The 15,690-nt window shown below is 34.9% G+C and overlaps 1 protein-coding gene across 1 annotated transcript; it reads right to left on the bottom strand.

Moving 5' to 3' along the window:
* Positions 1 to 9,536: 9,536 nt before the first annotated feature.
* Positions 9,537 to 12,111, bottom strand: LOC117333768 (putative defensin-like protein 305). Its single transcript, XM_033893191.1, has 3 exons — positions 11,966 to 12,111; positions 9,991 to 10,176; positions 9,537 to 9,727 (listed from the first exon to the last, which is right to left on the bottom strand). The coding sequence occupies exons 1-3, from the start codon at positions 12,009 to 12,011 to the stop codon at positions 9,720 to 9,722; spliced, it is 240 nt and encodes a 79-aa protein (XP_033749082.1). The 5' UTR covers positions 12,012 to 12,111; the 3' UTR covers positions 9,537 to 9,719.
* Between the last annotated feature and the right edge of the window lie 3,579 nt (positions 12,112 to 15,690).

Consider the following 15,690-nt stretch of genomic DNA (forward strand, 5'->3'; position numbering starts at 1 on the left):
AAGACACATTGTTTTATCCATTGGTAGAAACAATAAACATTAACTGCCCTAAAACATACCCAACAATTCTCCAAAAAGCAACGGGAAGTGATTCATAATAAAAACAAACAAAACAATTTAATAATTGACGTTTATAATTAAAATTCTCATAGTTAGCATCAATGTAATAGAAAACAAAGCATCATATAGTCGTCATTTTCTGTTTTTAACTTTTCTTTCATTTGATGTAAATTAGACAAAGAAAACCCAAATTAACTGCCAATCACTCACACAATAACGATAAACAATCCGAACTATGCTTCAACGAATGTATTTGATACGTACAATGACAATGGCCGTGCGTGCAAGCTGCTGTGAATCCGGTGTTACATGAACAGTCACTGTCCATAGAGCAAGTGTGTGTTGAGCGACAGTGACAGGTACCATGGTGACAAGCGTTCATGTGGGTAAGGCCGCCGTGTGCAGGGCAGTCAGCTGTACAATCAGCATCGGAGGTGCATGCGTCATTTTGCGCACTTGCTGTGTAAACTAAAATAGTGACAAAAACATTTGTGATGGTTCATCTTGAACAGTAACATATCATTTATGATTATAGTGTTAGATTATTTGATTCAAATAGTTAGGGAATCTTTCCATCAACGACGTGAAGTGCAAGACATAATAAAATCCATGATAAAGGAGTTCGTTGAACATGTGTCGATTTTTTTGTTCATTTGTGCACGGTACAGGACCATATATGATTTTTTTCTTTGTCAATGTTCATACTGCTGATTTCACAAAAACTTTTCTTTTCATCTTTTTAGATATTATGTTTGTCACAGCAAGATGGATAACAACAAAGATGAAAACATTTTGCTTTAATTCAAAATTAAACGATAGATCAATATAAATATTCAAGCGCCACATACACAACTTCTGCTCGTAAACTCTACATGTGAATGGAAGCTATTTGCATCATGCCGTGTACCAAAATTCGAAAACGAAATATGTAAAAGAGTGATATTTCTTTTTCAATACACAGAGAAGGTTACTTACCAGCAAATACAAGACAGGCGAGAATGAGTGCGGCCTTCATGATGAGTCTTGTCGGTAGTTAAGAATGTGTAAGAACTATACTGAGATTGGCTTAGTAGTTTCGCCTTTTAAACCTATCTGATAATTCGGCTCACCTTTGCTTGACACGCTTTGACCTTTTGGACACGACTAATCACGATTCCTGTGATGATAGCTGAAATCAGGGGGGAAGTTCTGACCACTACTAAGTATTTGGACACGATCGCCACCAGCATGACGTGTAATCACGAGTTTAACAATGGACACGGGTTCCAAAAAAAGCAGTATTTGTAACAACAACACAAAATCACCAAACCATCAACTCGCGGTAGGTATGGAATTATGTGCAAACAGCTAAGAATGTAGTTTCATCACTGCAGTGTTTGGTGTATTATACCGTTTGACGCAATAAAAAAAACTGAGGTCATCTTTGGCATGTCGCAGTAAGAGAGGCAGGGTTTGTCACGCAAGCTATCGCTGATTTGATTAATATCAAGTTTGTTGTTCAAGCCCCATTTCTTCCTCATATTGTCAATCCTTTAAGTGTTGCCTTATAGAAGTTCGGGGGTAAGAGACGCCTTATTTTAGATCTTAGGAGGGTAATCTTTTAAGTCTGGAAAGAAAAAATAATATTTGAAGATTGCAACGACGCTTTGGAATGTTTTGATCGTCACTCTTTTATGTTTAAATTTGATCTAAAATCTGGTTATCACCACATATGTATGTCCTGTAATCAACAGTCACTCCTGGGTTTTTCGTGGGGCGGAAAATGTTACTGTTTTAGTGTTCCACCATTGGGGTTGTGGTCAGCCCCGTACATTTTCACTAAAATCCTTAGGGCTCTCGTTAAACACTGGAGATGGAATGGTATCAACATGGTTTTGTACATAGACGACAGTCTAGGTTGTAGTTCTTCTGATTAAGTTAGATGTCAGAATAGTAATGATTTTGTTAGAGATACACTTCATCGTGCAATGGGGTCATTTCTAAAAGTGTATTTGGGCTCCTTGTCAAACCCTTTCATGGGTCTTACATGGAATTCTTCCAGTTTCAGCCTTTCCGTGCCCGACACAAGGGAGCAGAAACTAGTTACCAGTATAGAGGACGTTTTATGCACTTTATCTTTCATATCTGTCAGACAGCTGGTCAAGGTTACATGGTTAGTTATATCTTTTAGGCCTGTGTTAGGTAATCTCTGTTGTCTCATGAATAAATGATTTATGGTGTTTATTTCGAAGTCGACATCATGGGACGGTAGGGTCAAGGTCAATAGCGATCCTTTCATTGACGGTTAAGTGGGTTGGCATGATCACGTGAGTACAATGTACATTGAACGCTAGACTTTGGCTACCTATATGATGTTCCCAAATGATCATGTTTTCTGACGCTAGTTCCTTTGCGTGTGAGGTATACTCTGTAGATCTCGATAAAATAATCACAAGATGTGGACAGATACAGAGGTTATACGTAGTTCTACTTAAAGGGAAATGAAAGATATTTCATTAGCACTACAGTCATTTGCATCTGTGTTAAACGGTAGACGAGACAAGTGGTTTAAGGACAGTACAAACTGCGTTTCCATAGTTACTAAAGGTAGTAAGAAACCAGATCTGCATGAGATCACGAGAGACATTTTTGTATGTTGCTCCACGAACAACATTACTAAGGAGGTCGAGTGCATACCTCGAGACAGTAATGTTCTAGATGATGAGATCAGCAAGATATTCGATTTTGATAATTGGTGTCTTACTTCGGAGTTCTTTGAGTTTATAGACTAGCTATAGGGAATACATACTGTGGATAGATTTGCTAGATTTAATTCCAAATTCTGGAACCCAGGCACGGAATGTGTAGATGCGTTTGTCATAAATTCACACTGGGCAGGCGAGAATAATTGGGTTGTGCCTCATATTAACTTGGCTAAGCGGACTATCAAAGACGCCTTGGTGTCTCGGACATGTGGCACTCTCATAGTTCCTAAGTGGCAGTCGGCACCGTTTTGGCCATTCATTTGTAATCACGATGGTTTGTACAGGGATTATGTGAAGGATGTGCTGGAATTTCGTGAACGGATCTTTTGAATGATTTTTCTAAAACTGTCAATACGCAGAAATGTTACAATCACGGGTTCAAACAATGGTGTTCATGGGCGAATTCCTTCAAAACTAATGTCTCACCAGCTTCAGAACATTTTGTTGCCTTATATTTAGTGTCGATAATTCAATTTAGCGGTAGAGTTGCTTAGTTAGATCAGACTATATATTCCATTGATTGGGCTCATCAATTGGCAGGTTTCCCGAATCCTTGTTCCTCGGACTTCATAAAAATGATTGGATTGGAAGGATCGAGATTGTTAGGGTGTCAACCTTCTAAAAACGCCTATCACTCCCGACATATTAAGGTAATTAGAGACACATTTTGCTAAAGATTAAAGTTCGCTTATGGATCTTAGGATCGTATGTTTGTGCTTAGTGGGTTTTGCTGGTTTCCTTAGATTTTTGGAATTAGTCAACATTAGAAGAGCTGCTCAGACGTTATTTGACTAATAACTATATATCCTAAGAATCCAAAGCTGTTTTTGTAAAAGAATCAATTCGTTCCTACTTCGTGATTTTGGTCCATTGTGCTATACTAGAGCTAGAGAGCTTCTGTTAGAGAAATGTACTTTCTTAGGTTTAAACTTACTTTCTTAGGTTTAGATGCTAAGAAGTTTGGTTACACAGTCTGAGGGTCGGCGGGGCTACTGCGGCAGCGAACTCCGGGGTTGCTGACCGTATCTTTAAGAAGCATGGGCGTTGAAAATCTGAGACGGCTTAAGGCGGCTATGTGCACGAGAGCTTGGTTGAGAAAATGTCTGTTAAATACGTTTGGTGAGAAAGTTTATTATACAGTGGTCCCCCTCTTATGAGACCACCTATGGGACAGGCATCAGGTGGTCTTATAACGGGGGTGGTCTTTGTTGAAAGTTTTGTCATCTGAGTGATGTCAATGAGGTCAATGATAACACAAGCTAGTACATATTACATTATATACATAGACAGTTCATTGTGTTAAGTTAAAATGTGTTGAGTGCAGGATCCACAAAATTACCCCCTCATCCCTGAAAAACGTCGATCTCTAATGTTAAATAAAATACAGACAATTTGCAGGTACGAATAGCTGAAAAGCAACAACAAAACTAGTTATAGAAAAAACACTTTAATCTGTTATTGTAAGCCGTAGTCCGAATTTTCTGACGATCTTACTACGTAGATACAAGGCAGCTTGCGATATTAATTAACATCAGAACCCTCGGATTATGTAAGCCGTTGAAGAGGAAATAAAATAATCCAAGCTCAGGATCTGAGTTCGGCGTTTTACCGACTCCGATGCAATCTTTCTCGCATTACCACCATTGTGTATCATTTCTAAACCATCGATCTTTTGTTTAAGTGTAAAAACTATTCGTTTCTTGCTGGCTGCTGAGGATGTTCAGCCATCTTTGTAATAAATTGTTTTCATTACCGACAACGATGCGCACGCATACAGGTAACAGGGGAGGTCACTCTAATGGAATTTCATCACGTTGTCGTATACTGTAGGCCTACGTTGTACGTACAATTTAAAAATAGACTTGTATAATGGATACATCGTGTACAGATTCCACAATATATTAAATTTGTGAAAATCACAACAAACCATTTGTCTACAAAAGGTAGGAGTAATTATCTTGTTTGTAAAAACATCGGTGGACAAAACAGCTCACTAGCTGGCTATCGCAGTGTAAACAACCTGTCAATCCAATGTGTCAAATTTTACCTGGGTCCATGAATTTCAATGAGCTGGACGTTACACGCTTTTATTATTGATTATTCTATAATTTGAATGTCTTAATGAAACGTTGCAAAAATCTTGGTCGTTCACGAGAGGGATACCAAAGTACATTTCACGTTTTTTGGACATGATTAAGCGGTCGTTGGTCGGGTTAGCGGGGTGGTCGTTTAGAAGGGGTAATTTATCGTTGGAAAACGTCGGTGAACGCGAAACTTGGTCGCATACAGGGAGTGGTCGTTCTTGAGAGTAGTCGTAAATAGGGGGACCACTGTATTATCTACCTTAGCCCGTTCTTTGTACTCGAGGCGCTAGCTGCAGTCAGCTACAGGTCAGGTTTGAGCTATAATGGATAAACGATTTATGTTCGTTTTAAGATAATCTGCAATATCATTTATCTAAGTTGTTAAAAAAGCAATTAATTACAATCAATAAATTGCGTTGATCTGCATATAATCTTTCAATAGAACCGATTGGAGTAGAAATGTAACCCCATAAGCTTAAGAAATGCCCAAAATGACATCAATATCACTTTCCTATAACATGCCCGAAACACCCAGAATGAAGGAAGAAACGTTTTATTTTTTAGTATTGGTATAAGCCACCTCTATCCAAGTTTTGCATTTACTGGATACAACTTTCAATTCATTTAATTTCATTTAGGTCTTTTTAACGGCGTCTGCCGCTCTTACTATCAAGCACATCAACCCAACTCCGTGTTGATGCAGGTGCCATTTTCGGGTCCTTGATCGTATGTTTAAGATGTTGACCTGAGAGCGAATATATATCTTGTGTATGTGAAGTTGGTAAACTTCAAGTTTCTGTATAAATCTTTGGCTAGAAAACACATTGAAAAAAAGAATGAATTAGTTCTGGTGCTTTCATCTTGAAAAACAACATATAACTAATAGAAAATGTTCAACATCAAGCCATATCGAAACATATTTCTCAAACAATATGTTAACAATAACAAACATTGAATGGCTGATCTGTTCCAGCTTGTAGGTATAGATATGAAACAGTAATGCTGTTGGTCTTATTTATTCTTAGTGTTATTGGTCTATTTTGTTCTTAGTGGAATTTCCCAATCAACACATACAACTCATGTAGGTTCAGGATTTGTTTCAATAGTTGCTTTAATGTTTTGTAGGTATTAAAGATTGATCTCAATATCATCAATCGCAAGTAAAACGGGTAAATGAATAACAATACTATTTTATTGTTTCATATCACATTCAAATATACAGACATTGTATACAATGTATATGGGGAAAATCATAGCATTTTTTTTCTGGCAAAAGGTTCACCGGTATATACGAAGTTCATCGACGGGTTATCCTACTTCGGTAACCTGAATGGGCTGTGTAGGGTAACAGCTAGCTGGCGGGGCTGATGGGCCAAATTAATCTCGTCAGAATCATGACGTGGCATATATACGCGAGTGAGGTTATGGAAGCATGTTGTGATTCTGGACGCCGTGATTCGAATGTTTCTGCATTGCAATTGTTGCCTGGTAGGGCGCTAGGTGTTGTGCTATACTGACAGTTAGAATATGTCCGCAATATTAGTAAACGGTAGAACAGTAATTGTCTTGAACGATAAGGTGGTGACGATTAGGACGATTTGTCGGGACAAAGGGCTTGTGCGAGTTCCTATGCCAGATAATCAGTGGCTGATAAGTACAGCAGAGCAACCGACATTGATGATAATGAGCTAAATGTGATGAAGTAGTGTAATAAGAAAAAAAAAGATTAATATATTAACTGCCTGACACTTATGTTTACCTGGCCAAAGTGCTCATGGAGATTAATATTGATTTACTTATGTAATTACCGACCCTTTGACCTTTGTATAGAATCAGCTGTCCAGTTATTTCCCTTTAACGTCATGTAATAGTTTGATGTAAAAGAGTTCAAAAGTTTAAAATAGTACGTGCCAGCAGAATTATACGTGTCAGCAGAATTGGCATATTTACATGTATAAAAGGACCAGCTTATATCTGTTAACTTAGTCCAACTGCCTTGGAGTCAGAGAAACAACATCTATTCTCTGTCCTGGGCGAAAGTCCAGGACAGGACAGAATGAATGATGCATGTATGTTTGTACTTACTTAAAATGGTGGTATCCAGGAACAGAGGATATAGACGGTTTATTCTGATATGGGCTTGTCAAAACAATTGGGTGGTGTCACTGTCTGGTCTAATATCAAAGTACCAAAGATTGTTGAGAACCTACATCGCTCACCTGGATATTTTAGTGATCATCGCATTCTAATTATTTTCCCTGCAACTTCCAATCTTCCAACTATGTTTTAAACCAAATATGAACATGATCCAGTCAATCTTCATGAAGTTTTTTTTTAGTTATAATAACCAATCTGGCCCCAAGGTAGCCACACCCTCCGTTTATACAACATTATATTTCATTTGTCCAATAATGTTTCACGCCTAAACTGCTATCACAATAGTGTTTATATTGTCATAATCCACATATATACCAACAAATCGGACGACAACATCCGACCCATCGTTCATGAACGAGAAAAAAATACCAAACGTCGTCGGCAGAAAAAAGTGGGGAAAATAAAAAAAAAAATGAAAAGAATGATTATAGAAAAAGGACCAAAAACAACTTGTCCCCAAACTTTGTCCAAACGTTTTGGGAATATATTTACTTCTACATACAGCAGATTAAAGGGGCAGGAAGTCGTAAGAAAGTGGGTGAGTTGGACATCGTAGGAGAAGAGATTGAGTTGGGATGGATTGAGAGTACTAGAATGGAGACTAACTATGTTAAACTTGATGTCAAACACGATATATAGTTAAGCCTATTGTGGTAGTTATAAAGGGTGAGTTTTTAAAAGTTTCAACAGAATGTTCTGTGCTGTGTATATGTCAATTGGATTTAATAGCACATTCCAACTCTGTAAGTCCAAATTACGGGGCATCTTAATAGCAAATCCAGTAAAAACAGATATATTTTACTTGCCTATTAATTCCTACTATGGTTCAATTTAAAAGAAGTAACTTGATCAACTTTTAGTACGTAACATTGCAAACCATGTGTTAAGCGGTTTGTGAATTTCAGAAACATACGAAAATGCATGTTTCAGGGGGACACAATTAGCTTATTTGGATCGCATATATTGCACAAGCTTTGCCATGTTGTTGATTTTGTTTTGACCTTGAAATGCAAATGGCGGATGTGAATAATATCACACAAATACGACATGTAAGGAAGCATTTTAAACATCAACGATGCTCTTATTAGACATTATAAAGAACTAGACATGTCAAAAGACTGTTTTAGAAAAAAAAATGTTAATCCGCTTGTTGGATAAACGATGCATGGAGCATGTTCAGTGATTGAAGTGCCTTCTTGTATGCCTTATTGGTGTAATACTCTTCACAGCCGCCAAACAAAACAAGTGTTTATACGTACATATAGTCAAGATGGGCAAACAGATGCTCCTATCGGGTGCAATAGACACATGTGAGCATAAAAGCATAGCTATTTTTCAGGTTTGATTATAGAAAATAGATGACCCTGGTATTCTGCAGCGTTGTATGATATAAAGGTGAAGGGGGAAACTTTAGTTTATTTTTATTTTTAAATATACTGTTCTTTAAACTAATTAAAATCAAAGTCTGTGTATATTTGCTGAATTATATCACCGTTTATACCGTTGATGCAATCAGAATCCCTTGTTCTTTATTGTTTGTACTTCGTATGGCTATGTTTTCTGATAACTTTCAGAAGGGGTATGTACGAATACGGCTGATTAGGTGTAGGGTGTCTCAGTGATCTATCTCCCTCTAGTAGACCAATTTATGTCTTTCATGCTTTACTTACAGAATATGGGGAAATCGAGTTTAAAACAAACCTTCATACCAGTACAGTATATGTCGTAGCGTCATTTTAAGACCTTCCAGATAACGTGTATGTATGGCAAACGTGTATGGGGATTTTAGTATTAGCTTACCAGCATGGCATTGCGATTTGTATAATGCCGCGTGTATGTGACCATATCTCTTTAACGGTCTAGACTTGGGCTCCACGACCTTAAACCATTTCCGCATTATGATATCCATTGTTTAAACAAATATCGGGCCGTTGTGTATACGACCTTGAGGCTTCTAGGGAACAACCAACCAATTGAAAAAATATATTTTTGAAACAGCCCCTGTGTATCGAAAGTTGAGTCAAGGATAATGTAATGAGAAAATAGATATGTAGCCTGATAGGTTACTATCAATAAGAAATGTTGATATAAATTTCGTAAGTCCGATTGGTTTTTTTCCCAAAAGTTCACGTAATAATAGTAAACAGGTAAACATTTAAGATTTTTGAGAATTTTTACTGCGAAATTCGCCTATTTTCAAAATGGCTACCCTAGAGAAAATTTGAGCTGAAGGACCCAACTTTTTTTTTTATTAGGTGTTATATCAGACCCAAAACTTTTGTTATAAACCATAATCGTCATATTCAATTCAAGAATTTGAATGAAATAATCCAAAACGTTAACACTAAAGTCTATAGGAAAACAATTGGCTAGTTGCTCTCTTCTACGTGCTATTCATTTTAACTAGGCATTCTCGAAATCCCTTGTACATCCGTCTGCAATATGGAGGTTACTTGTCGAAAATGTTACCACTTGATTTGAAAAATGCAGTAATAAGTTTCTTTTCATATCAACATTTTATTGCAAAACAAATACCATTGAATACGGTAGCATACTTATAAGTCTATATAATTCTTCACCAGGATCGTTGATAACAGAGAGAACAGAGCAGGATTGAAGACGAATGATTTTTTATTTCAATCATCAGAAGAATATCATCTTCTTCTTATATACTCTATACACCTGAAAATGAATATAAATAAATGTAATCATTCATCAGTTAAAAATGAAAATGAAATCATTTTCAGTTGATTTCCAAACCTAGCAAAATACTCAAAATAGCGATTAATCATGAAATCGAAAAGAATACATTATAGATAGGTATTATGGATTAGTCCAATTACTTTTCTTCCTGCAAAACGTGCAAATCAAATATTAAACAAATCGGGCTTTAAAAAAAACAAATAAAAAAACAGCAAATATTTATGAAAAAGATTGATACGTACAATGACAGTGGCTGTGTTCACAATTTACTGTGAAATCGCCGACACAATGACATTGGCTGTTACTTGTGCAGAGATGTTTAGAGTGGCAGTGGCAGTTGCCATTGAGACAAATGTGTATGTGGCCAGGTTGTGGGCAGTCAGTAGTACAGTCAGGGTTGGCCTTACATGCTTCATGTTCAGCACTCACTGTGTTATCAAATAAAATACCATATATATATTACACACAACAAAATCATAAGAAGCTATGTACATGGGTTAAATCAAGTGGATTTATTAGGCACAAACAAGATTACTTTTAGGGGCGGGATGGGGGAAGTTTGCTGAAAGATGTTTGCTCTTTTCAAACAGAAAACAATGCTTGATTTCGTTTTGAAAGAAGGCTAAAAATGTCGGAGTCACTCTCGAAATTAAGTTATATGCTGTAGTTTTAGTATAATATAGCATTGTGTGTAACATAGTTATTTAATTGCGTGCAATATGTATAATCATAAAAATTATGTTTGTAAATTTAAAATCATTATCAAAACACAATAAGTGTTATTGACGAATAAAAATGTTGTTATAATTATACCCTATAATATTGTTATATATCGAATATATCCCTCCTAATGAGACCAAATGTATCCGATCTACTATTTTTATTTTTTTAATATTTTTTTTCAGTATACAATATGTATATCATATAATCATCGTTCTCTTTTTAAAATTCTTAAAGATGTCACTACATCTCCGACAAGAAATATATATGGTCGTTTTTCATGAAGTACCAACATTTACATAGTTTACACGACTCCAAAGTTTTGAGCCTCTAATTGTTTTATTATTATTATTATTCATTTTAAAGGACCTCTTACCGTAACAATGGATTTACCAAAACCAGGTGTTATTTGTAGAGACAACTCATGAAGTATGTTTTAAAAAATTCAAAAGGTTCCATGGGCCTGTGCTATGGCCTATTTAATGTTGCCCATCAGGGGGCTGCAAAATTGAGGCACATTTTAGCCATATCAATAATTTACGCATAGTTTGAGAAGACTTATAGATAGAAGTTTTAAAATAAATTAAGTTTTAAATCTCCTAGGGTACCTGATTATGTGTCACTTTTAGACTTTTCAAATTCTATCGTGGTTATCTATTGTACACAAACAAATTTTGAATATAATTTAGTGTATTGTGCTGATTGACTGATGTGAACATTTCGACAAAATTGATATTCAGTATCTGTATCGTATATACGTCAAATTGTAGCATGGTTAGCGTCATGCATCAGCAATAACAATCGGTTGTGACTAAACAAAAAAATATTGCATCTGTTAATAAAGGGTTGATTTCAATCTTACTATTTTTATTCATTTATTTATGGTTGTATTTTTTTCATAATAGAAAAAATAATGAAATCTGTTTCTTTAAAAAAATTAACATATTTGCATATTTTAAGTAGGATAAACGCTGTCAGTGGAATATCATCTGACCACATTACAATTTGACAGCTCGAAAAGGTTTCACATCATTAGGCAATAATCTTTATTTAGCCACACCAAGGACATGTATTTCGAAAGAGCTTGAAACGATTGTTTCCTTTGTGATTTCCAGATGGCACGCCAAAAAATTAATTGAATTTCCATAGAGCTGTCATAGTTTTGAACGACATTTTAAAAATAAAAATTTAGACATTTGGATAATTTAATTAACACAAAATATACATCTTAAGGTGAATTTGAAGGGTTTTACTCAAGAACATTTGAATAATGCTAAAGATGTAAACGAGATATATTCGAATGTTTTACTTTTTTTGTAATAATTAAGCCTGTTTTAACACGTCACTATAGTGGACCAGAAATGTGTTATATTTTAAACGAGAATATTAAAATGCATTAATTACTAGCCCTATTTTCAGATATGTTATAAATGTTAACTAATATTACTACATTTTGATTAAAAATGTATGTGCTATCTTTAATCATAAACTACTTACCAGCCGCAACGAGTACAAGAAAACCGAGGACGAGAGCGACCTTCATGATGATAGGTAGTAAGTCGGGAGTTGTATCAGGATTAAACTAGGAGAGGATTCGTTGTGTCGCCTTTTAAACAGATCAAAAAAGTAGGCTATCTCTCCCCGTTTAAAGACAAACGTAAATCGACTGTATACTGTAAGCATTTTTATCTTTGGCAAGTCTTTTTATTATTATTATTTTACGGAGCCCCTTGACTGACATGCCACACACTTATTTTATTTCGTAATTTCGAAATGTCATTTCGTTTTATGGAAATAACAATTCGTTTTAACGAACTACTATTTCGTTTTATCGAAATAACAATTCGTTTTAACGAAACATTATTTCGTTTTATCGAAATAATATTTCGTTTAAACGAAATAATAAAATCCTATCGAAATACTAGAATTTTGTATAGAAGTTTCGTTTCATTCGGTATTTGAGGAACTCTTTTTCAAGTGGTGGTCTTATTGTTTCTTTTTCTACTTGATTTGCTGGCTACGTTTTCACAGTACTGCATATGAAATGCTACCTACAAAAGTAAAAGTTTAGTAATTGAAAAATGAGTTCAGTAAGTACTTCTACTTACGTAGGGTAATCATTGAACTGTGATCAAATTCATCATTGTAACTCTGTTATAACCTGGGCCCAGTTTCATCAATATCCCTTAACTTACTTTATATAAGAGAATTTCCTAACTTAAAATTGTCCATAGGAAAACATTACAGAACTTAAGTAAGTTTCCTTAAAATTGTTCCTTAAACACTGTAATGCTTTTCTATGAGGAATTCTAAGTTAAGAATTTTCCTGAAGTTAATAAATACATATGTATAGATGAAAGCTGAGCTGGATAGTTTGTTCTTCTCCAATATTTAATTGGATATGTATTTTTTGCATTAAGGTTTTAAACTATTTTCTGAATGTCAATAAATGATCGCAAGCGTTGTTACTGCTTGATCATCTTGTATAATCTGGCATAAGTGATATAAATTTGGTCCTCTTAAAGATCATTGCATGTCAAATTTTTACATGTGTAAAAAGGGCCGGTGAGCTTATGCCATGGTGCAGTATCCGCCGTCCGTCTGTCGTCCGTCAACAGTCAACATTTCCTTTAAATCCTGCTTGTTCTGAACGCCTGAATGGATTTTAATCAAATTTGGCCTGGAGCATTATTGGGCAAAGGGATCAAATGTTGTATAAACGGAGGGTGTGACTCCCCTGGGTCTTGAGGGGTGCGGGGGCAGTCACTAACTATAGTTTTAATGACGTTTTTGTCACTTTATGAGTTTAAGTAAATTGTGCATTGTATTATTTCAAGAGGACAGAAGGTATTATAGTACATTCCTAGCCTGTCTCAAGTAGACGATTTTATTCTAATCTCATATTTATTTTTAATTGATCTACATTAAGCATTGGTTGTAATGTTTTTGACATGCATTGGGATATAACACATTCATTGGGTATTCTAACATATCCAGTGGCGTGCGTTAGCCATGTTGGATATATATATTGTGCAATGATAATGTAAATATCAAAAAATGAAAATATTTCTTTTTTTATTGAAATGGAATGATTCTATGGTGTGTTAATGATACAAAATAGTATATATGATATATTCGAAATTGAGAGATGATGTCATCGCATCATTTTGAAGTTGTTCCAAAATCTAACAGCCAATAGCAATATAAGCAGAATCTACAAAATCATATTGTTTAAAGGAAACAAATTCAAGTCCCTGCTGTTACATCAAGTTTATATTGGAGCCACCATCATGATATGGTGTGCTATACAAATCGCCTTTCATCTTTGGTCCATCTTCCGTCTTTAAACTTTTGTCTATTGTTCGTCGTCGCCAATCTACAAGATAACTTTTGAATACAACTTTAGCATTAACAGATTTATTTCCTAAAATTATTCTGAGATGGCACTGACCAAGTGTTGGTATTTTTCTGAAATCTATGATGGCAGCTAAAGCCGCCATGTTGGAAAACACTTTTCAAAAGTAGTAGAGAATAAAGGAAAATGTTAATTTTTGGCCATTTTATAACATGGTCGCACATTCATTGTTATTCTTGAATACCACCTATAAAAATAAATTCTTCTCAAGTTCCAGTAGAGCTTGAACATTTTTGGAAATGATCCCGAGATGGTCATAACCAAGTATTGTTATTTCTTCAAGCTGTTCTGAAATCTAAGGTGACAGCAATCTATAAAAACAAATTCTTTCGTCACATGAGACGAAGTCTCAAGTGATCTAACCGTCCTTTGTTCGTCGTCGTCCGTCGTGCCTACTAAAACAATTTACTTTTTCGAATTCGAAATAGGTGTAAGGCCCTGAACCTGATTTTGAACCGTACTATGCTTGGACAAGTATTTCAAATGAATGGCATTGACCTTTATTCAAGGTCAAAGTGGCCGAATGGGCTGCAAATTCCAAACGTCTTCTTCTCAATAGCCAAGAGAATGAGATTAATGAAACCCTAATAAGAAATAATTCCTCTACAGCTCTAAACAAGAATCCGCCATGACAAAACAGGTAGACTACAAGACAAAAATATTATTTTGATTAAACGAAATAGCACTGCGATAAAACGAACTAGTATTTCGTTAAAACAAATTGTTATTTCGATAAAACGAACTAATATTTCGATTAAACGAAATATTTCGATTAAACGAAATATTATTTCGATAAAACGAAATAACATTTCGTTAAAACGAATGATTATTTCGATAAAACGAAAGAGTATTTCGTTAAAATGAATTGCTATTTTTATTAAACGAAATAGTATTTCGTTAAAATAAATTGTTTTACGATAAAACGAAATAATATTTCGAAATAACGAAATAAAATAAGTGTGTGGCATGTCAGTCAAGGGACTCCGTATTTTTTTTTTTTTTTTTTTTCAGAGCACATATTTCATTTCTCCCAGCAAAGATTAGTTGACTGACAGGGTTGAGGAGTCCTGGGGTCAAACCCTAGCACTATTGTTGTCCTAATACAGGAGGGCTTTATTTTAACTTTCTATTACCAACAGTGTTAGAATTTGTAATGCAAACCATATACGTTTATTAACATAGTGGTATTTACATATATGTGTGCCAAAATCTCTCTGAGATTTGCAGGTAAACATAACAAGGCGTTAAAATTAATCTGCTGATCCAAACATGTGAAAGTAAGTTTTTTGGTATATATAATATTATAATGCACAACCAGATACTATGTATATGCGGGTGTCAAATAAAAAAGACTTCACAAAATCTAACATAAAGTCTCGCACAAAAACATACAAATACATACACAAAATTTTAAAGGGACAGATAAAGTAAAGCTAGGTAATTTTTAGTTTTGTTACTTACCGGGATATCATATATAAAATTTTCAAAAAAAAAGTATCAAAAACAAATATATACATGAAGAATCAGGAACTGAAGATAAGGTTTGACTTGACTATTACATTATGCATAATTCAATTTATTTGCCGGAGTTATAGTAAGTAATATATATTTATATTTACTATATATACTATTTTCATTTACTGAGTCAGTAAAATTACAGAATAAAGGCACAAACAGAGGACAATCAAAGTACTGAAAGTACTGAAGGAGGCGTTAGATGCAAAATGTGAAATTTAAAATAAAGCAAGAATACAAATTAAACCGATATCAACATGATTAAACATTTCCACTTAAGTGTGTCAAACCA

The sequence above is a fragment of the Pecten maximus genome, chromosome 8 (assembly GCF_902652985.1).
Source record: "Pecten maximus chromosome 8, xPecMax1.1, whole genome shotgun sequence".
Taxonomy (NCBI): domain Eukaryota; kingdom Metazoa; phylum Mollusca; class Bivalvia; order Pectinida; family Pectinidae; genus Pecten; species Pecten maximus.